Below are 23071 nucleotides of genomic sequence, written 5' to 3'. Positions count from 1 at the left end.
ATGACGTTGATGCCGTTGTCATCCCTGGCAGAGAACTTCTCGCCGCGTCGGCAAACGTCTAGTGAGTTGCGGCGGGTTACGTGGGACACGTCACTACCCCATTTGACTTCCCCAGTATTGAGATGATGGAAGGCAATTAACTGGGAATTCCTTTTCAAAGCATGTGTTTAGTGGACGTATATATCAAGAGTCTATTGGACATGACATACCTAGTAGACAAAAGACATGAGAGACGAAGTTTCCAAAGAGATGTGAATCGATGAAGCAACCGATTTTCAACCGCCACAAAGATGACAATCAAAACAAGAATACATCCTAATCCCACTCTACTACTAAGTAAGTAGGTAAGGCTTCGATTTTCTTCAAGCGATCAAAATTGCTGCGGAGGAACAATTGAGTGGTGGTTTAGTTCAGACGAGGCCATGTCTTGAACCTATGTCGAATCAGCCGGCGCAACAAAGCAATGATTCTCGTCTCCCATCAGCAACTGACACCAAGACTCGTGCATCATATCTAGTCCTTGGAAAGGCTGCTACTACCCAAAAGATTTTCTGGGACGGACTGTAGTGGTGTGATGGCCATTGATGTGTTATAAAAACCATCCTAGGTTTCTAGGAATCTCGTCTTCTCTCCCACGCCTAGCCAAGCACCAGATATCACGACGCAAAGAAACTAGTCGCATCAACGCATACTTTGAAGCCAAGTCATCTTATTGATACCTGTTGAGAACCGTCATAGCTACGAGCACAAAATGGGAACCGCGTATAATACATAACAAATCCTCGCAATTGCCCAGCAAACCTCTCTCTTATTCCAGACATCTGTTTTCGAGAAAAAAACTCTCACCTCTGTCGCTTCCACCGCGATCATGCTATTGAGCTTATCGTGTCTAACATCGGCCATCAAAGTCACTACACCGGTTCGCCAAAGTCGCCACAACTTCATGCGTTAATTTTGCGAGGACGGCCGCGGGCACGCTTCTTAGGGGGCTCTTCGTCTGCCTCAGACTGCTCCTTGGCCGCAGGCTCGGGCTTATCCTCTGCAGCGGATGCTTCTTCAGACTTCTCAGGCTGCGACTCTTCAGCCATGGTGTCATCACGCTTCTGCTTGCGTCCGGGTCTGCCTCTGGGCTTTGGCTCCTTTGAAGCCTCTTTCAAGACCTCAACCTCGACATCTGACTCGGAAGCATTGTTCTTGCGAGGCCGACCGCGTCCCTTCTTGACAGGCATGGCAACGGCTTTGATGCACTTCTCGCGTCCACCCTTAGACTTCCAATAGTTCTCGACGTGCTGTCGCGCATACACCTCGACTTGCGACTCAGGCTCCCATGATCGCTCAGGTGAACCAATCCAGCAAACGTAGAGCTGGACTGCGCCAGAAGGCTTCTGCTTGTGCTTTTCTACTCGGAGAGCGTGCCAGAGGTTCTTGTCGGCCATGGCACCTAGCCTGCCACCCTTGAGGCTGTTCCAGTACGCAAACAGTGCTTCCTCGGCGTCCTCGTGAATAGTCTGCTCAGTCTCCCACGTAGGATCATCGTGCTTCCAGTTGATGTGCATTTGAAAGAGGGTCTTATCGTTCGGGTCGCGACGATGTCCAAGGATCTTGTCAAACACAAACATGCCGTTCTTTGGGTCGTCCATCTCTACGTCCTCGTCGCCCGCGGCATTTGTAGCTGAGTTTTCGGTAGGAGCAGCCTCAACAGTGTCGGCGTTATCAGTGGACGTGGCAACGTTGATCTCGGCATCCTCTGCTGCAGGAGAAGCCACTACGATCAGTCAGCCTTGATTTCTGTCAAAAAGGACATGTGGCGTACCTTGCACTGCCTCCTTGACGGGGCTCTTTGCGCGAATCTCCTCGGCCTCTACTTCGGCTTCAAACTGGTTTCCGAGCTGGATAGTGGTGTTGCCTTCAGTGCCATTCGCAGCCTCAATCTCTTGATCGGCCTCCTTATCAGCAGGAGCAGGGCTTTCCTCTACATTCGGCTCTCTACTGCGCTTGCGGCTCACGATGGTCTGTTCAAAAGTTGTTGTGACAGTTGTAGTACCAGTGCGCTGTCCAGTTATATTGTTGACCACGTTGGAAAATGTCTTGCGAACAGAGGACACAACGCCAGCCCGGGGTGCACTGGGTTCCGGTGTAGACCCGGAGGCTTCAGCATCAGGGGTAGCCTCCATGGCAGTAACTGGGGCAGTGGACGAGGTCGGCTCTGAGGTATCGTTCTCGGCGGGAACAGCGGCAGTAACGGTATCGGCAGGTGTGCTACGGTCGGCAGCATCCACGTCGTCGGCGGTATCGCTCAGAGCCTTGCGCGGCGAAGGGCTCACGGGAAAGCGCGGAGAGGGGTTTTGCGAAGGCGGCGAACGGGATCGCGAAGCATCCGAACGGGGAGTTCCAGTGGGCGCGAGGCTCTTGATGCGCTTGTTCGGGTGCGGTGATTGTGAGCCAGAGGGCTTGCCCGGTGATGACAGGAAGGTGTTGAATGCGCCGTTCTTCGTGCTCTGAGGTTTCTTGACCGACTGAGTGCCATTAGGCGGCGCAGGAGATTCAGCCAATCGAGCCATGATGGAGAAATCTAATCTAGATGATATCTGATGATGGGCGAGGCGTTTGCGCGCTCGGATGGCGTGGATCGTTGGCTTGCGCCAGTCGAAATCGTTTAATATCGATGATGATTCCTGGATTGGAAAAACCAATTGATTCGCAGAAAAAGGTCACACAATGAACGGGGACAGATTGCAGCCAATTGCGCGGTGTAAAAGGCAGAGTGATTGACTCGGCGACGTTTTTTGAGGTGAAATGAGAAGAAGACGAGGCGTGCGGTGCTGGGCAGCTTCGGTCGCGGGAGGAGCTTTGGCCTTTGGTTTCTGCTCTGTTGAGCGCAGGTGCGGTGCGGGTGCTCTCCACAGTCGTTCCTGCTCCCATCCGGGCGGTGCTGCTGACGTAAGAGGATCAAGCTATTAAGTTTGGCGCGGAAACTACGACCGGGAACTTCAAGGAAGGTGCCTTACGCGACGCGATGACAGTGGGTCCACAGCGGGGGCTTCGGCCGTTGGCTTCCATAGGTTCCCTGTCAGTACGTACTTTCACACTCCAGAAGAAGGTTAGCGCACGTGATTTATCCACCCATCCTTCCTGTCGGGTCCAAAATTCGGAAAGGCATGCCCGGAGGGTAAAGCATCTGGGGAAGGAAGCCGTGAAGTGACCGTCGGGTCAGATGGAAGGCAACCTGCTCTGGGACTTCTCGTACCTCGATAACGTTGTTCTGATTCCAGATTCTTTGTTGAGTCTTTGCGAGTATACCCATCTTCTGCGAAATTTTGGCTTCATGTTTCGACCATCGAATCGAGCTGCAGATTACCCAAAAAGCAAGGATAGCAGAGACAGTCAACCAAGTCCACACGCTCTGCGCACCACCATCATTTGAATCGCCTCGGCCAGTGATGCAGCTTCGACGTTGAGGTCAGCCTACCTATCCTCCCGCAGCGGCAAAGGAAGAAGTTCAGGCTGCCGTGTGATCCTTGGCCAACGCCCGTTTTCTCCTTTCGCTGGCTTATGGCGACCGACGACAAGGGGGTAGAAGGCTCAGACCCGCCAATCTGCAATTACGTGCCATAAGCCGCATGACTGCCGCACAATCCTCAGTTCATCGTCATGGAATTGGCTCAGTCCGCCCTTTACAGAGCGGCGCAGTGGGCGACCCTGGTCGCTGGATCGTTGCAACCCTACAGGCTACTTCGACATGCCAAATGTCATCCTTCCTGTGGCTGCCTCTTCACCATTTGGATGCGTGGCCTTCATTGGAATGGATGGGGCAACGAGGCAGCCAGCATGGGCTGTGTTCAATTTAAACCGACAGAAACGGACTATTTCCCTTCCCATTTCCAGGCTCTTGATCCGAAATTTTTCGACAATACTGGCGAGTTCAAGGAGTCATCATGGAAGCAGTAGGCGGAGCCGCTGCCATCTTGCAGCTGATCGATGTGGCGCTTAAGACCACCGCGCAAGTATACAAGATCTACGCAGATTTTAGAGATGCCAAAGAAACTCATAAACGATTGGCGAGGGAGATGCGCGACCTCGTTCGCGTCCTTCATCAGCTACTGGATGTAGTCCTAGACAGCGATCCCGACGAACCGAAATCCGGACATCCAGAAGCTCTGCGGGACATGTTGGAAGGGAAAGACAACATTGTGGCGTGTTGCCAAGAGGATGTCGTCAAAGTCTCCAATCTCCTAGGAGAGGTCCCGTCAATGTCATGGCCAGTTCGGAAGAGGAAAATTGACCAAATTCTCTCCAATGTTGCATCAACTCGAGCACAACTTGGCCTTGCTGTTCAGACACAATCAATGTAAGGTCCCAGTATGCAACAGACACTGCCCGCAAAACTGACCGAAATAGGGCTATTGTATTAGATATCCGTCGCACGCTGGATAGACATTCAACCTACATGAGACAACACGTTGAGTCCGAGTCGAACAAGGCGATTTTTGCTTGGTTGAATCCACCCGACGTCTGGGAAAGCCTGAAAAATGCGCTGCAAAAACGACAGCCAGGTACCGGCGAATGGCTTACGAAGACGCCCGAATTCGAGTACTGGAAAAGAAATCCGGGTAGTCTTTGGTTGTCCGGCATGCCGGGAGCCGGAAAGACCATCATGAGCTCGACCATAGTGACGTTTATGCTGAGCGAAGCTCAAACATCTGCGTCGGCTGTTGTTTACTCGTACTTCGATTTCTCGAATGAGTCGCAACAAGAAGCTCAATCGTTTCTCCGAACATGCATCGCCCAACTTGCAGCAAAGAACCCTGCAGCTTATGATATTCTTGTCGCCCTCCGCAATCGATGCTCGGAAGCTCAAGGTCAACAGCCCAGACTTGAAGAGCTTCTTGAATCAACAGTAGCCGCCTTGGGGTGCTTTACCCAAGTGTTCGTTGTGGTCGATGCGCTTGATGAATGTTCGGAACGTGGAAAGTTGCTGAACATAGTCAAAGAGCTACAGTCCGTACGCAATCTTCACCTGGTCCTCCTGAGTCGCCGAGAACAGGAAATCGAAAAGGCATTGTCATCTTTCGCGAAAGAGTTGCCATTGCGGGGCGCTGAGGTTGATCAAGATATTGCAGCCTACATCCAAGAAAGAATCCACCGCTCAGGCGAAATGCAAGAATGGACTGGGGAAGACAGGGGAAAAGTCGAGGCCCAGCTAACTGAAATGGCCGGTGGAATGTGAGTTTCTGACTGCTTGCTTACTATTTAGAGGAGCTAGAACGCAGCTGACCCAAGACAATGCGAAGGTTCCGCTGGGTTCAGTGTCAGCTGGACTCTTTAGAGAAGTGCATTGATTCCAATCAAGTTGACGAGACTCTAGCGTCTTTGCCGCCTGACCTGCCGTCAACGTATGAAAGAATACTAGTTAATCTGGATGTCAAGTCGGCGGCGCGAGTTCGAGATGTCTTGGTAGCACTGGCCTTTGCTCGAAGACCTCTGCAGGTTGGTGAAGTCATGGATATTGTCAGTATATCCATCACCGACTACCCTCGAGCGAAGAAGAGTGGAAATACAGTCTACTTGAACCAGCTGCTGTCTCTCTGCTCGAGCATGGTATCGATCTCCACTAGTGGAAGTGGCGAGAAGAAGAAACAAGACATGCGGCTGGCGCATGCCTCGGTCAAGGACTATCTAGTGTCCAAACAGCTACGCAACGGACCAGCATCTGCATTCTACACGACGCCTGGCCAAGGACACCTCCTCATGGCCGCTAAGAGTGTTGCATGTCTGCTGAATCAGAACGACGTCAGCGACTTTGGACCACACACGTTGGAAGAGGTTCCATTTCTGCTGTACTCTGCTCTGAACTGGGTCCATCACGCGAGGGATGCGAATCTGGAGACTAGCCGTGGCGGCCTTGACGACTTGATTTTTGCCTTGTTCCATCGTGATGGCGACGCCTACATCAATTGGCACCGCGTGACAGGCCGCCATGGGCCTGCAACACCAGTGGAGGGCTATGCGTGGGACATACACATCAGAGACGGCAGTAAACTGATTGACGGCGGCCGACCATGCCCCAAGGAACGACTGCTAAACGGCCACCAGATTGATCGTCCGCTCCACCACGCACTACAATGGAACCTGTGGCGCGTCGTCCAGCGTCTTCTTGATGCTGGCCATGATCCCAATGGTTACAGTAAAGGGAATCGTGCTCCACTTCACTACGGGGTACTTCAACGGGCTCTGGAGTCAATGGATCTTATCCTTGATCGAGGTGGGAATATTGACATCGGCGACTGGATTGGCGACACACCAGCCATGTTTTGCGCTTACAAGGCTAAAGATCCAGTGACGATGGAGTGGGTGATGGACCGCGGCGCAAGTCTCTTCCCCGTCAGCAGAAGATCCGGCAGTCTCTTGCAATGCGCAGCTATGGAGGGTGACCCGGATGTGTTAGAAGTGATCTTGCGGAAGAAGCCGCTCAACGTATCTCCGGACATTGGAGTTGATCACAACTACAACGAGATCGCCGACCTTGCCACGCCACTTCAATGTGCAGCATATGCGGGTAACTTGGCCTGCATCGAGCTACTGCTGAAATACGGTGCCAATGTTAACTTGGCTAAAGGCAAAGTTGGGACAGCTCTTCATGCTGCAGGTGCTTCGGGAAATTTGGAGGCATTTCAGCTCCTGTTGGAGAGGGGTGCGAATCCGAACGCCGTCAATGGCCAATACGGGAGTGTGCTTTGGGCTGCTGCGTATGGTGGCGACCGTGAATGCGTTCGCATTTGTCTGCAACGGGGACTGTCCATCGATGAGTTGAGAACCATGCGCCTCTTTCCCGAGAAGGAATGGCCGGGTATTTCTGACGATGAAAGAGACAAGCTCATATCTGAGATCATCAGAAATGCAGGCGATCGCTACTGCCGAGACATCTTTGACGCTGCTCGCTCGGGGATGACTTCGCGTGTCAAAGCATATCTCGATGGCGCCGAGGACCGCAAGGCCGAACTGGAAAAGAAGCATGAGATTCATATGCGAACGCCCCTGAGCTGGGCGGCTGCTGGGGGTCACATCGAAACGGTGAAGTACTTGGCCATGGAGGGCGCAAATCTTAACGTATGGGGAAGAAATCTGGAGACGCCACTCGAATTTGGCTGTCTTGCTGGTCGCTTAGATATGGTAAAGTGTCTATTGGCTTTGGGGGCCAGAGCCGAGTTCCGGCAAGCGGGCAAATATCGAACAGCGGTTGTGTGTGCTGAGATCAGTGGCAACAAGGAGTTGGTCGAGTTTTTGAAGGCATTGGAGGATGATCGGACCGTGACGTTCGAGTTCGAGGGGCAGACCTATGAGCACGACGGTGATAAGGGTTACAAGCGAAAGCAGTAAGTATGTCATGTCTGTTTGAGTCTCTCGCTGCCGAGAGGAGCCTGCAGAGTTCTTGGGAATTGCCTCCGGGAATCTGGACTCTGCATCGGTATGATGAAACCGGGCGTCTCCACTTCATCGGCCGGTCAATTGTGGATGTGGCACGGAGAGGGTGGAGATCCCGGCACCGGTAGCGGGGCTTCGTGAACAGGCGGCGGAAGAAGAGACGGCCCTCGTCTACCGAGTATCCGTCTCTATTCCGTACCTTGGGTGCAGTGATGTGCAGGAAATATCCGTACGGAGTACTTCGTACCCCGTCCAGTTCTCACTTATCACCGACCCCATGTTCACCTGTGACTTGCAGGACGTTTGCTGCCAGAGAGCCGTGGTTTAATGGAATGGCTGGGGTAATTTCCCCGAGACAGGTGTGCGCAGCCCCAGGAGGACTCAGAAGCGACAAAAGCATGTCATGGAGCATCCAAGGTTGGCCCTGAAAGAGCGGAAAGGGTAAGCGGTCGCTTTGAAGACCGACGACGACATGTTCTTCATCCCCGGTGATTCGTCGATTGAAGAGTGCAGCAGTCTAAAAAAGGAACAGAGCAGCATCGTCCACTCGGCGTGGCACCCCGGAAGTTGAACCTAGTCCCAGCGATTCGCGAAACTGGGAGGTGAGGATACATCCCACTTATTCCGCCTGATTGGAGCTTCCCGGGACCCGAGGATGTATGAATGCCGCAGATATCGGTGATGTGGGCAGACGAAGTTGACAATCGTGGAGGTTGGGCGACGTTTGGGCGCAGCCAGGTGAGAGTGCGAGTATCCGCAAAGTTGAAGGTTGAGTGGAACCCCCCCAGCCACTGGAATTGTCGACACCCGACGGGGCCCACGGGGGCACCTGAAGGCGCGAGAAGATGGGCGCTGCCCCGCCGAGCTGGGCGACACCACAGCAGCGCTGCACGTAATTAAATGTGGTGCGATTTAAGTGGACGTTCTCTCTGTGTCTGTTTCCCAGCCACTTTGAATCTTTACGAAAGTCAAGTTGTCAAACCCTGAAATGTCCGAGAGCCCAAATTCTTTCTCTCGCTCGGGTACATTGTCTGTTCCTCCTTTTTTTGCTTTTGAGTTCGGATAGTATCATCCTTTCCCCTTCTCCCGTTAGCTTCCGCGCCTGGCGAGATCTTGCAACCGCGCTTCTTTTTCTTCTGTGTGTTGGCATCGTCTGAGTTGAGACACAGACACCATACACAGACATCCAGAGAGAGACAAGACAGCCCCTCAATCCAACGGTTCTCAACGGTCACTGCCGACCTATCTTACCTAGTTCATCTTGAACTGTCTTTTCAGATCAATCTCACTTCACGTCAAACCTGTCAAAACACTAAGAACCAAACGTCAACTCTATCCGCACCTCGCCAACCTCACCACCACCAAACTCTACAACCATTCCGCCCCAACACAACCACCACCTCGCCGCCGCCGCAAGAGACGTCGACCCCGTCTCGTTTGCCATCATGGCCATGGGACTCCAGCAGCAGCAACACACCCAGGGCTCGCCGCCCATCCACTTCCCCGGTGACTTTGTCGAGTACGGCCAGCAGTACGACAACAACAGCGGCCACCACAGCGATCCGTCCAGTTCTCAACAGCGTCAATCCCGCGGTGAGGGCGGCAGGAACGGTCGGTATCGAAGACCGCGTTCCCCTTCCCTCGACGACGATTCACGCTTCACTACCGGGCCCAGCGGCGGTGAGGATCCGCGGGCCAGCTCTGACGCTGCGCTGCATGATGCCGTGCTCGCGCAGGCGCCCCTTCAACAGGTGAGTTTACAGATGTAGAGTTCAATCAGGGGAATTTTTGAGATGAGGGATCGATCGGAGAGTGAGAGTAGTAGAAGAAAAAAAAGCAATGGCTCGGCGAAACACGCACCAGCCACGCTCAATTTCAATACACCTCAACCACCCACCCCCCTTATCTCTCTCTCTCTCTCTCTCTCTCTCACCCCAGCACTGAAGAACTCACTTCACCCAACTCATCTCACTTCACTTCATCTCATTCACCCACTCACTCACTCCCCAAACTCACAAACTCCAACTCATCTCACTAAAGGGCGGCTTTTGAGACCGCCCTTCCCCCAACACCCAACACCCTACACACAAAATCACAAAACACAACGCACAAACACGCACGCACATACACAACCCGCATCGTCACCACAAAAAACCATCTGACCGCAATGCAGCAGCGCGTAATCCCAACAAACGGCCGCAACGGAGGCCAACCCCGCGCCGCAGGCCCTCGCGCACCCCCAGCCGCCGCAAACGCATCCCAGAACCGCCGCTCCCAGCCCCCGCCCGTCAACTCCCAGCTGCCGCCCTACATGGGCGAGAACCCCGACGAATGGAGCCCGTCCAAGGACGCAGCAGGAGCAGGCGGCTACTCCCGCCGCCGCACAGAGCGCCACGCCCGCCGGCAATCCTCCACCGGCAGCCGCGCCCCGGGAGCCCCGGACCCGCCCCAGATGAGCGGCGGCGCGTCCCCGCGCGGCCCGCCCGAAAGCCAGCACTCTCCCAGAGATAGACTCCCCTCTCAGCAACTACAGCAGCAACAGAGAGAGCACATCCCCAACCCGGCAGGCGGTCTCCGCCCTCCCTCCCCGCCGGCCGTGAACGAGAGCACCCTCAGCGACATCAGCCGCGTCAACAGCCCCAGCATCTCCAAATCCGTCCTCGAGCCTCTCCAGCGCAAGATGCTCGAGTACCACCGCCTCATGGACGAAGCCCAGGGCCAGATGGCGCAGTACGACGAGGAGCTCCGTCTCCTGCAGGAGCGCCGGCGTCTAGCCGAGCAGAGATTCGTCGATGCAAAGACGAAGCATGACGAGTACGAGAGGCAGCACCTCGATGTCGAGCGTGCGCTGCGTGGCGATTATGCGCCGCCTCAGCAGGTGCAGCAGCAGCAGCAACAGATGATGCAGCAGCAGCAGAGTCAGCAGCAGATGTATCAGAACAGTCCGCCCAGGACGGTGCCGAGACCGGCGTCGAGTATTATGAGCTATGATGATCGGCCGATGAGCGGGCACAGCTCGGGCCCAAAAAAGGGGAAGCTGAGGTTCAGTTTGTTTGGGAGGTAGATGTGTTTGGGAGGTTGGGGACGATAGATTGTGTGTTGTTTGGGTGGATAGAGCGGCTTTAGAGAGAGGCCTCTTTTGCTCGTAGCTTTTTTTGTGTTAATATTTTTATGTATTGGGGGGGTTTCCTGGGAAGGAGGGCAAAGGGGCTGTCATGTTTGGATGATGGCATTGATGTAATGACAGGAGCAACGTACAATATGGTATATCAAAGATTGGTTACATGGCAAATATCCCTCATTGTTCGTTGTGTAATTTTGTTTCTGGAAGCTGTTGCTGTTGGCGTTGTCGTTGCATCGCTTCACTCAACCTCTGCAACCCGAATTTGGCCCTTTGGTTTGTGAGTTGAAAAAGAAGATCAAGAAGTCTGGCTTGTTGTATGATAGGCTATTCCATTCAATTGCGGTGCGTAGAGAGCTGTCTGGCAACTTGTTTGGCAGAGAAAACCATAGGACTCACAAGCTATCTCGCAACTATGAAAGCGGCTTGTTGTCCGTTGTCACAAAACTCCGTTTTGCTGTCGCAGTACTTCTCTTCCCAGACAACTTTCGTAATTAGTCTTGCGAGTAGCTAGGTAATTATCTCTTGGGCTATAACATTCCTCTTAACTGCTCCTGAACTCAGAGTCTCATGATTCCAAGCTCCAAGATCATCAATCTTCAAAGCTACAGAGCTCTCTATCACATCTGTCTTAGCTTCTCATGTTTCCAGTGCAAATCAAGATAGTGGCATCTACAGCCCACCTCTTGGATCGCCTCTCATCCAGGCCAACTTCCAACCCCAGTCATCTCTACCTGCGCGGATAGAGACGTCCAAATAAGAAAGCCTCATGCGCACATCATTGGCATTTTGGCTTGGACGTCACCTTCCTTCACTACCATAGGTGGAAAGTTTCTCCGAGCCAGAGGGCATCGGATGAATATCCAGGTTAATATGTCTGCTCCCGCACCTCCAACTGGAATATCCAATCAGATGACCCGCTTTCCGTTTGCAAATGCTTCCTTCCTTCTCTCACTCACCGAACTCCGACATATTTTCTGACCGCTACATCCTTTCTTTTGCCTCCCACTTGAGTCGCGAGAGAAATATCATGAACCGCGCCGCGTCGCTCTCACACTCGCTACTGGAACTCATCGCGACATGGCCTTCTCGCTACTCGGTCCCATGGATCAAATGGCAGCAATCATGGATCAACCCAAGGAACCGGACAAAAATCTCATCCGCTCAATCCTCCCAATCAAGAAGTTCCCCAACAGCCTTCTGACGCAGACTCATCGTGAGCTAGCCCGACTGTACGAGGCTCATGGCGACATCGTGGTCGCCTACTGGAAGGGACTTGACCGACCGGGACGAGAGCTTGTGTTGAGGAACAGCTCCATATGCCCCGTTCTGAAAACCGGCCAGTCCCCAGGCTGTGGGTTTTCTCACGTTCTCGGACCTGAATGGAACCACGAAGACATCATCAATCCAGAAAACAATGTCTTCCTCGACGTCCTCAAACATCGCGCCACAAAATCTCTCACCCACCAATTCACCATTGGCGCAAATGGCACGCAAGGCGACTGCGTCTTCACTTGCGCAAGATTCGCCGAACATCTCATCCCGTGTCTTGAACACTTTGACGGCGACGTTATGGTATTTGAGGACTGTGAAGACTACCCTCGCACTGCTGACATCGTTGAGTACTGGGAAGCCATAGCCGGCGTCAGAACAGATCGTCATCTGTGGGTATCCGGACCTGTCGGCGAGCTGATTGTAGCGAGACAGATGTTCTGGGTAGAGATTCTTCATCGAGCGCTCGTCACCATCCTCACAGTCCTGGCCACCGATCGCAAACACCCGAATTGCACATGCCACGAACACGACAAGGGAGAGGTTCATGGGAACGAGGTTCTTCCTCAGCTCACACTCACCAGTGACTCCGGCCTCCGGCCCTTCATCAACTTCATCAAGGCTGAGGAGGACGAGACCATTATCTGGGCGCAAAAGCTCATGGCAAAGCCTGATATTCTCCTGATGGAGGCTACGAACTAGTGGCTCAGCCTCCCAGAGAGAGTCCCAGACGCCAGCGGACACATACTCAGCGTGGAAGACCTTGACAGATACGTCGCGGCCTGCATATTCGATCCCTACTACGCTGCTGAGAAGGATGCCGGCACCTCTTACTACATTCGCGTCCTTTTGTGTTCAATCCACATCTTGGACAACTCGCGAAAGACGGCCAAACGACGCGAGTTCCTGCTACAGGAGCTTTCTAACGTCCTTCACCTCAAGTTTCTGAAGTTGCTGGAGTTTGTCAAACGATGGCTCCAGTGCGGCAAAGCAGAAAAGTACTTCAAGCGTGTCCCGAACACCTACGATCACTTGGGCAGCGAAGTTGTGGTCGTCAAGGATCGAGTCATTGACAACAAGAATCGCAAGATATATTACGGTATGCAGCTTTGCAAGCCAGGATTGACTCACAGACACGCCAGCTTCTGGCTCACGAAGCTGGCCCCGTACTACAAGAACAAAGTCCCAGGAGTCGCAACAATGGTCCCAGAGGGCGTTGAGTTCTCAGAGTTTCACACGAGCATCAACTTCTCAAACCTCAACCTGCTGGTGAGCTTCATCTCCGACCTGGACAAGCAACTCAGCCTTCCGCCCGTGAGCGACACGAAAGGGCAGCTGTACATCTCTCGCGTCAATCAGCTAGAGGCCGAGCTCGCGACTGTCAAGAGAAATCTGGACCTCCGCCGGATCGCGCCCGACATAGACCGGCTAGCGGAGCCTCTCGTCACTTCCGCGGTGAGGGACAATGTCGCCAATGCGATTGAGGAGAAGCTAGGCACCTCTCTTCCAAACCGCTACTGGAACCTGGTACAGAGCTGTGTCGACAACTTTCCGGATCTCGGACACTACGAGAGCAGCAGAGTCAACTTCGACGTCTGCTTCCCCAAGTCGTCGTGTCAATGTGAGTCGGAGAAGTCGGCTGAGCCTGCCAAGAAGAAGAAGAGAAAGCCGAAGAAGAAGAAACCGAAGAAAGTCACAGAGGAGTCCGATGTCCTGCCGGAGCTTGACGAGAATCACGATGCCTGGGTCAACGATCTGAATACACCCTGGCTGTCAAAGGCTGATGGGGATTCTTCGTGGGATGAGCTCGCGACTTCCGTGACCGGATCGCTCTCCTTGAATGAGCCTGAGCTCGATCTTCCCGTCGACGGTGTCTCCGTCAACGCTTCGCAGGACTCGGGCGACTCTGAGGCTGTACTTGCTGACGCTGAGCCGCAGGCTTCTGATCCCTGGGCCAATTTCCTTGAGACCTCAGGTAGCGTTTCTGATGCTCCAACTACGCCAACCGAAGCTAGCTTCGGCGACTCGCTTCACGAAGATGATAGCGAGCATAAAGAGCATGATGGAGATGATGACGATCAGGATGAGAACCAGCATCCTGATGAGGACGAACAGGAGATCATGGAGGGCCCCCGCAACCAAGACGCCAGCCTCCTCGCCAAACCCGACACCGAAGACGGACCCTCGACTCCTCCCCAAGAAGTCATCTACGTCAGCGCTCGAACAGCAACCGTCATGGCAACAATGTTCGACAAGTCCCTCCACCAGGGATCCCTCACCTGGCCCGAGTTCATAGCCGCCATGGTCGAAGTAGGCTTCACCGCCGACAAGAAAAAGGGCTCCGCAATCGCCTTTGTTCCCCTGCCGCGGGAAGACGGCACTTCGAGATGGAAGCAGTCGATTCAGTTCCACATCACCCACGGCAGCGCGTCGTCGAGGGTCGAGGGGTATCGGTCGCGTAAGATGGCTCATCGGTTGACAAAGGCTTTTGGATGGAATGCGAAGACGTTCCAGATTGCTTGATTGCTGGATGGCAAGCGGGTTTTGTGCCGCCGGGAGTCAAATTTTGCAGTAGCTAAGATCTTTGGCTTTTGCTGTATTTGGGACGACTTCTGAAGATTGCGGGGACATGGCATACGTTGGGCATAGAGTTGCGGTGGCTTGCTTCTGTTCTTGGATGCTGGCAGGGACACGATATCGAGACTTTTTGCTTCATTTGCACATGGTCCTGATTTTGTTTCTCCGGTATCCTTGGTTCGTTGATGGTTACTGGGCATTCATGGCTCTTGATTTGTTTTGGACTTTGTTTTGTACAGTTGCTTTCTGAATTGACCCTTCTCTTCTCTCTAACAATCGTCCCCTTTTCCAATGCTTTCAACATTTCTTCCGGTTTTTTTTTCCTCCAATTTGACCTCAATTCTACACATCTGTATTCATTGCATCCAAGGTGTGTTATTCCATACTATCATGACGCGACTAGAACTTTCGGAATAAGGGTGTCCATCAATCCTCGAAACCGAATTACACCGCCGGTGAAATCCTCTTCCCCCGGGATGGCTATCCGAACGCTCTATCTGGCGTGTATAAGACGCTGAAGGGAATGACTCAATGCTTTTGAGGGAACTTGGCCGCCTCTCGAGTAACCAACAGGGTTCGAGAAGTCAGTTAATGTCAAGAACCGGATCTCGTAAGTACATTGGATGTTCTCTCAAAAACCATGCTTCCTTGTTGAGAATACCCATAATAAGTTCACTGCGATCACCGGTGCGTCGATTTGACCTCGGGTCTTTGTAGACCAGGTGCAGAGAATCGGAGATGGTCATGGGAGGCAAAAGCCAATGCAAGCCCAATAAAGAGTCTTGATCATATTCGAGCTTGGGGATGCCATGATCCCAATTCAGCAGGCCTTGTCGCATCGCTGCAATCATACAAGTCGTATGAGGACTTTATCGGTCAAGCACCAATCGCAGATGGCCTACCATCTTACTTACCCTCTCTCTTACTTTCCGAAGCCGGGCCCACGGCAATGCCCGGGAAACTCATTGACCCGAGCAACTTGACCACATACCGTTCGCTGGCTAGATACGAAACTCGACTGATGAAGGTTCTTGGGTCCTTTCATCAAGTGAATCAGCCCACAAACTCTGGTGGCCCTGCTCCCTGCTGAGCTCTACTTCCCAGCTCACGATTGCATACAAGTCAATCACATTCAACGACTGGAGGTTACGCAACGGTTTCAATGCAATTGAGCGCTCTACTGACCCCGATATCAAGTCTTTTCTCAAAATGATTACAGGAAGCTGGCGAACTTGTCAGAAGCGACGGGCCCGCGCTCAGCAAATCGGCCAGTATGTCTGAGCTTTGGAATCCCCAGCAGATACTGGCCGTGTAGTGGCAGAGGACTGATAACGTTGAGTTGGATGACATATCTCTCATGGACATCGAGACGTTTCCGTGGTTCTCCCTAAGAAGACGTGCTCTTCCTCCGCTATATTTCTCACATAACATCGCCGTCAATCCGTGGTTGTGAACTTTGCAGGAGGGAAAGTTAAAAAAAAGGTGGAAGAAAATCATAAAAAATAGTCTAACGAGACAGTGGGAGTATCCACTGATACTGTGTGTTAATACCGTGTAACCGATATCGAGAACCGCCCGAGCGAGTAGCAGAGGTAGAACTATAAAACAAATATTTCTCACATGTTGAGATATTGGACCTTTCCACGAGTACTTGCAACACCCGGCTTGCGATTCAGAAAACCTACAGAATGAGATTGGTTATCTTTGAGGCAAATAAAAGGGGCTCATCGAAGCGCCGGAGATTATATAATAGATCCTACTCGACCTGTACGGTTGACCCCGAGCCTCTCTGTTGTATACGCAAGCATCACATCTCCGGGGCTTTGATTTCCGTTGGTACTTCGATGTTGAGGATCAGGAGAAGTTCGACATCATTGTCGATATTGCGAACAGTTCAATCACTTCGATTGATAAAGTCGACCGCGAACTCACAGACTTTAGAGGATTCTTTTCTATAGTAAACACCCTCCTCACTCGTCGGGCCCTTAAAACCTAATAACGTTAGGACAGATCCCGTGATATCCATCACCCTACCGTCCAACGATACCTCCTTGCCCAAATCGAAGGGCAAAAATACCCGCAAAAAACCCCGCCCCTATAACGGAATCAGCAAGGTTGCGAAGATCCGTGCTCGTAAGGGCGGCGTCTTGTTTATGGACCCAAAGGCCATTTTCGCCCTTGGTCATCTGCTCCGATAGGGTCATCCATTGCTATCGGGCTAAGAATGGATGGGACTGTCATGTGTGACTCAAATTCCATATGACGGCTTCAAGACAAGATTGTTCGGGCTCTCGAATGTTGGCATTTCAGCCCTAAAACGAAGTTGTCGTATCAGCCCTGGCGTGGCTACGCACACAGAGGATAGCGTGTCTCTCCCCTGGCGAGGAGGTCTCGTTCCTCTTGGCTCGTATCTTCGCAGAGAGGGATACTTCAGAGCTGTGCTTGTTCAGTCTCGAGGACGCGTCGTATGAGACCGCCCGCAGAAGTCTGCTCGTAGCAACACTTGCCAAAACTACACCCGCCTCACACACTATCAGAACAGCGCCTACGCTGAGTGTGTATGGTAGTTTCATGGCGCTAGATGGGCTGATTCCGGACGTGGCTCCCACGACGCTGCGGATAACAACAATGGTGGTGGTAGTGGAAGTGTTCGTGGAGCGATTGAGTGTCCAGGTGTTCGCGGATATCCTATCGTCATGTATTAAGTGGGTTTGGAATTTGGTTCTTTTGGACTCGATTGACAGTTCCGTTGCGGCCCAGATGCTCAAGCAAGAGGCGTTAAGCTATGTCGGGTCAGACATTAATCTTGCTAACCAAATTCACCGGGGACTATGTTTCATCTTTGAGACAGGCGGCTTCGGCGAATTTGCCGTGCTGCTGAAAATTGTATCTGAAAGGCTCATGCCGCGCACTACTCTACTTACCTACCTGCTCGCTACTCAGTACAAGAGACAGGGCATGCAACTCCAGACTCTTTGGGGGACACCTGCGCCGGTACACTACACTTTGAGCCGGGCCCTCCGCATACGAAGAAGTTTCCAGGACATTGTGTCGCTCTTCCGTCAGACGTCACTTCGGAGGCCTCGGGCTCTCGAAATTTGGAGGAGATAGCTTATGAAAGACCTTACTCAATCAGTCAGAAGTAGCTGAAGGCTCCGAGAAATAAGCCGAGGGAAAACCTGTTCTCGTTGATAGACTTGGGTGGGTGAGCGCATGAAGAGGGCCACCAACGAGAAAGACAAGTTGGCGATGTCAAAGAAAAAGCTTGCTAATGACAAGCTACTCATTCCAACTAAGGAAAGGGGTCATGGAAGGGGTGTTATGATACGAGATGGCGTTTTCGGGGACATTGTTGGTCCGATGTTAAGGACCAATTGCCGGCGAATAAGCCTAATGAGATCTGGAAGAGCGTCCCTACTTAGTAAAAAATTCATGATTCTTACACGTACTGCTAGGCGACAAGACTAAGGTTTATCATAGATTATGATGTGCAATGAGCTCAATCCTAAATGCAGTGGGTAGCAGCGCCAAGACGAGTAAAGAGTGACTCCATATTTTATTCAAAGTAACAGCGGCCTCGGGCAATACGACAAGGCCGTCACGACTCTCATTGCCTTTAACTTCATGATATGATCCCGCCAGGCCCATACTCGGTCCCGCGATACTGGGATCTTGTCGAGGATAATTGACCAGTCGGATGCGTATGGCCAAGACTTGGATTACGCATGGTCGAATGGATGAATAGAGTTTGTGTAATATCTACGTCCAGGCATCGACGGAGCTTTGCTTCGACATGGCTCCGGCGTCCCGAAGTGACATCAAATCCCCATTCCATTTGATAATTAGCGTGGTATCAAAGCAAACATAAGTATAAGACAGCCACCACTCTGACTGTTGACCCAGGGTTACCGTCTTTTCAACATTGAACACATCGCAATTATTTTCAGCCACCACGATGTTTCGGAGTCACATTTTCACCGCTATAGTCGCGCTTCTGTCCGCTGTCGTCAGCATTCAAGCCGCCTGTACATCACAAGCGCCCGGTACAGAAGGATACAACGGCGGAAAGTGCAAGCCAGACAAGGTTCTTTGCGGCAGCGCCGGCTCTACTATTACATGTTGTGACACTACAGCCTGTTCTTAAAGTAGGTTCATTCCTTGAGAAAAGTTCCGGGAGCTATAATTGACGTCATAACTGCAGTCTATTTGATTTCAGGAATGACCACGGTTTATAGCAATTGCCGAGGCCAATCCTCCTCTAATCCGTTGCATCATCAGCCACTCATAACATCCAGGAACCTCCCTGTACTTTGAGGCCCGGGATAGAGGAGACTATTCTGGGGTGGAATCATGTAAGCGTTTAGGTGTGAAGTGTGAACTTTGGCCCTTCCAATGAAGGCCAGAGGGAAGGATGGCGATAGACCCTTGTACCTTGCCATCTCCATGTCGCCAACGCAGTGGCACCTGTGTGTAGTTGAGTTGCGTATGTAAGCGGTTAATCGTATCTAAAAGAGTCCCGCTGACCTCGGTCACGCCGATGTATCGCCTGTGAACAAGGACCAGAATACCAACTCAGCGTTGGCAACCTTCAAAAGACAGAACCTACAGCGTCGCACATGAACGCTTAATCACAGTGGGCGACGGGATGATTTAGAGGAAACAGGTGTGCGGTAAAACGGTTTACACCCTGAGCTGTTGAATTTGTACCACAAATCTAATGAATGAACTATGTCCTTCTTGCGTCCGAAGGGTACGCCAATCTCAGTTTAGGGGATTTGCGTGTCGATTGGCCTGATGATTGCCATAACCAAATCCACATTTACCAGTATTTCTCGCCCCTAAGACCAGCCAACATTCGTTTCGGAATCTGGTCGTATCGTTTGTGATCGTGGTCGTTCGTATCATCCACTGATGCAGAGAGCCGTTGGTGATTTAAATCGACTGGATAACGATGCGGAAACTCTCGCCAATACGGCTGACTTGAACAGACTTTGAGCTGGTTCCGGCTGACAGAGTCTCACTTGCAATAACGCCGTCGCCGGCGTAGACGGTGTATTTGAAGGTGAGAGTGCTGAACGGGGCGCTGTGGTAGAAGGTGATCTTGAACTGGTCGTTGCCGAGGGGCTCTGCCTTGTACTGGAAGCTAGTGCCACCGCCAATGACAGACGTAGTAGGCCAAGGGACGACTCTTTCAAAGTCCTCCCTCGCCATCAAGACTGCGGCGATGGCTGCATCTTCGAGGGGCTGAGCGGAGCGTTCGTTCACCAAGGACTTGTCGCTCACGACGATGTCGTGCGTCTCAGCTGGGGCGGCCACGGCTGGCAGAGCGGCAGCGATAGACGCGAGGCCGAGGAGCATAGAGACCTTCATGGCGATGGCGAAGAAGAGGCTTGGGAAGTGAAATAGTGGCAGATGATCCGGCAAGAAAGGGTCGTTGTCTGGGAATACTAAAGCCCTCATGACCAGCTAAGGGGATGACTTCGCTGGCTTCTTATGTGTTTCAATCACTGGCAAAATCGTGATGCCATCAATTCGAATCATATCACATCATGTGCGAAGTTAGGAAGGTGGTTCGATGGTAACAACGATGCTCATGCGTATGTGACCAAGGTCTCTCGACCGGAATAGAGCATTGCCACTTCAGATTGCGACCCCATCGTTCGATGCTTCCTAGTTTGTAGTCAGACCTCCCTGAAGTAGAACACTTCCGTGTGGAATCGCATTGCTTAATATCGTAGTTAAAGCACGCAAAGAGCATAAAGCAACGTCGTGAAGATGACTTTAGCCGTTCGGTCCAGTATCTCCTTGCGGAAGGAGAAGCGTGACCAGTGGAGATAGCACGATACCTGGCCGGCTTGGATTCGCTGCCATGGCAGAGTCAGCCTTCCTATGTCTGGGTCATATGACGGATATGATACTGGCGCGGGAGAACGATTCAGATGCGCCATGGATCTGCTGATCAGGCTGTTCCCAATCTCTCAATTCTCGACTTGTTGCTTCTTCGATTTATCCATTACCCCCTATGCCCGTACTTTGTCAATATGACTAAGTATGCATGTCACATAAATTCTCAAGAGTCTCGTACGGTGGATGTCGTGAGACGGTCCATCGAGAAAGCAATGGCTACCTGCCTAACGTGGTCACCGCCAAGACAGACAATACATCCTCATAGGTAGTCTAGAAGAACACCAGACGGCGGGCTCTTCAGTCCCCTTAAGACGTAATATTGGTAGTCTGGTCCCATCGAGTTAAGTGCCTCTATATTCTTATCTTCAAAATAAAACATCTTTGGTATGGCGGGCTGGCACTGAGGTCTATGTGGGAATAAATGCAGCTTCTTATTGTGATCTGTTAGGAAGGACAGCGGCACGCCTTTCGTCTGGGTAATGTAATGAACCCACACGATGGCGAACATTGGAAGAATAACAAATCAGGGGCAATTCGCCATCTGGAAAACATTTACCCATTTAATTTTGGCTGCACTACATATCCTGCTTCTACTACCGATCCACTTCTGCAGAAGCCAACACATTGTCGATCAATCCTCGTCCGACAGGCATTTCGGGTTGCGATGCCTGTATATCCAGGAGAGAGTTGCAATAGTAGGACTTAAATCCTAGCATTAATTCCCTTGGCGCCATGGATGTGGCAAGGTTTGCTTTAGACGAGGATTTTCTCGATAATTAAAAGCTCTGTTGGGAAAGTATAGCCCGAGGATGACTTAAGTTAACCGTGCTCACGATTTGTTATTACCGAGCCACGACTCGTTAGGTTGTCCGCACTGGCCAGTTCCTTTTGTTCTACAGTTCTACAGTGCTTCTCCTTAGACTTGGAAAGTTGCGCCTCTGTCTCGATCAACTTCGTTGGCCGTGTACTCCGTATCATTCCGCTGTTGTACCTCCCTTATACTGCGCTTAGCTTTGACCGTTCTCTCTCAAACTCCTAACACTCGCTGTTCTATGATGGGTGGGCATGTAGGAAGACAGACATAAGCAAGATTCCTCCGAGGATTCTACAAGGTAATCTTGAGTATCATTTCTTCCCTCACAAATACTCGCTCTGATTACTTCCAACCCAATGCTGCACAACATATAATGAGACCAGGTTTCGGCTTCGAAGCGGCCAGTGGCTGAGCGGGTGTCCCTTTGGCGCGATGGCCCCGTGGGTAGGTTGACTTATTACTAAATCGGCAAGGCTTCTGCCCTGTCTCATCAAATGCTCGTCGCGTCAGAAGATAGTACGAAAGTACACATGATCCATCCGATACAGAATATTGAGCGTTAGTGCTTATTGATTTTTGTGCCAGCATATTGTAGTATCGAGGTGGCATCAACTTAAGTAGACGCCAGCGGTCAAGGACCATACTGTACTCCTTCGAAGACCATAAAGCAAGTGTGTAGAGGCCTATACTTGGTTTATCTTTTGACCTTTCCAACGCTAGCACCAGATTAGTATCATCACAAAGCGAGTATTTAAGCAGAAGACATATGTAGGGAAAAGTGGCTTGACTTATTTTAGTGGGAGACCTATACGGGGTCGTATCCAAGTGCCTTACAAGACTAGCAGCCGTCTCGAGGATAGCGGTATTATAATGGGCAGCGCCACACGTGGCAGTGCGACAGGTTTCGACTACCTATAATAAAGGACCAGCGATCGTAAATCGGGTGTTGACTGGAAAGAAAACTAGTGACTCGCAAGACAAGCCTAGAGTGCAAAAACAGGCACAATCCATCAATAGAGGCTGGTCGACAGTCTGAGCCACGGCAATGTCAAGTACTCAACCTCGTCATGTATGCTTTCGCCATTCGTCTGGCTCATTACTTGAGTACTTGTTGTCTCGAGATTTGAACAGAGTTTCACGACCGTGCTTCTTGGCCGGTGGGATAGGTTTTACGGAGACGGAATACTTTCTCAAACTTGGTGAGAGCGGTCGATCATCTCTTATGAGTGAGTTTTGCGCTACACTAGCAAACGAGCAAATGAGCAAACGGAGGGGCAACTTCAGAGTACGGGTAATATGTGTATGGCCGGCTTCTAATATATAAGCTCTAGAATACGGAGTAGAATTTGGCGATATGTAACGATGAAATTGCTTACAGTCACAACTTTCATGACTTCGAATATGAGTCCCTGGTAGGGGCCTCGGCTCGGCTCAAGCAGTTGGGGCCAAGCGGTTCGGTTCGGGTCATACGGATCACTATCGATGAAGCCAAGCGTACGAGCAAAGAACCCACCATACGAAAATTGAGAATATGTACGGAGTACTACTTGATCAATTTACTAGCGGGTAGCTCCAAAAATCTTTCCTCTCAGACTAGAGGGTATCTTGTGGAGTTCTGCCCCCTAACGTATGATCTTGGAATTTGGTTGAAATTGGAGAAGCCGATCGCAGGGTGGATGTCGCGACGATAATCGTCAATACCGAGAGACCTACCGAGCCGGCTTTTCTCAAGGTAACATTCAATTCCTCCGCCAACTAGCTAACAACTCTCAACTCCACATTCGGCATTTGGTGGGCTTCCCCGCATCTGTAGAATACGCGCAGAAGTGAGTGAAGCCTCGCATACATGTTCGCAGTAGCTTCGGACTTACGAGTTGGTACCTACATAAAAATATGACGTCCAGATCCTATAGATCAAAGTGGATGGTGGTGCATTCTCCCATCCTCCACACGATCTG

The 23071-nt window shown here is 51.7% G+C and overlaps 5 protein-coding genes across 5 annotated transcripts; 3 read left to right on the top strand and 2 right to left on the bottom strand.

The window, feature by feature from the left end:
- Nucleotides 1-781: 781 nt before the first annotated feature.
- On the bottom strand, nt 782-2855 carry HER10_EVM0003700 (chromo domain-containing protein). The gene is made up of 2 exons (XM_035473365.1): nt 1814-2855; nt 782-1765 (listed from the first exon to the last, which is right to left on the bottom strand). Exons 1-2 carry the CDS (start codon nt 2559-2561, stop codon nt 942-944), a joined length of 1572 nt encoding a protein of 523 aa, XP_035335856.1. The 5' UTR covers nt 2562-2855; the 3' UTR covers nt 782-941.
- A 1026-nt stretch (nt 2856-3881) lies between these two features.
- On the top strand, nt 3882-7377 carry HER10_EVM0002683 (pfs domain-containing protein; the record flags this gene model as incomplete). The annotated part of the gene is made up of 3 exons (XM_035472385.1): nt 3882-4348; nt 4399-5223; nt 5292-7377. The coding sequence occupies exons 1-3, from the start codon at nt 3936-3938 to the stop codon at nt 7375-7377; spliced, it is 3324 nt and encodes a 1107-aa protein (XP_035335772.1). The 5' UTR covers nt 3882-3935.
- Nucleotides 7378-7995: 618 nt separating this feature from the next.
- On the top strand, nt 7996-10413 carry HER10_EVM0005148 (uncharacterized protein; the record flags this gene model as incomplete). Its single annotated transcript, XM_035474772.1, has 3 exons — nt 7996-9173; nt 9599-10340; nt 10361-10413. Exons 1-3 carry the CDS (start codon nt 8868-8870, stop codon nt 10411-10413), a joined length of 1101 nt encoding a protein of 366 aa, XP_035336005.1. The 5' UTR covers nt 7996-8867.
- A 1210-nt stretch (nt 10414-11623) lies between these two features.
- On the top strand, nt 11624-14338 carry HER10_EVM0000457 (uncharacterized protein; the record flags this gene model as incomplete). The annotated part of the gene is made up of 2 exons (XM_035470240.1): nt 11624-12516; nt 12553-14338. 2 exons carry the CDS (start codon nt 11624-11626, stop codon nt 14336-14338), a joined length of 2679 nt encoding a protein of 892 aa, XP_035335564.1.
- Nucleotides 14339-19324: 4986 nt separating this feature from the next.
- Nucleotides 19325-19762, bottom strand: HER10_EVM0009652 (uncharacterized protein; the record flags this gene model as incomplete). The annotated part of the gene is made up of 1 exon (XM_035479134.1): nt 19325-19762. The coding sequence occupies one exon, from the start codon at nt 19760-19762 to the stop codon at nt 19325-19327; it is 438 nt and encodes a 145-aa protein (XP_035336413.1).
- Nucleotides 19763-23071: the final 3309 nt, after the last annotated feature.

The sequence above is a fragment of the Colletotrichum scovillei genome (assembly GCF_011075155.1).
Source record: "Colletotrichum scovillei strain TJNH1 chromosome Unknown Contig00003, whole genome shotgun sequence".
NCBI lineage: Eukaryota > Fungi > Ascomycota > Sordariomycetes > Glomerellales > Glomerellaceae > Colletotrichum > Colletotrichum scovillei.
This window is presented reverse-complemented; position numbering and strand designations above follow the sequence as displayed.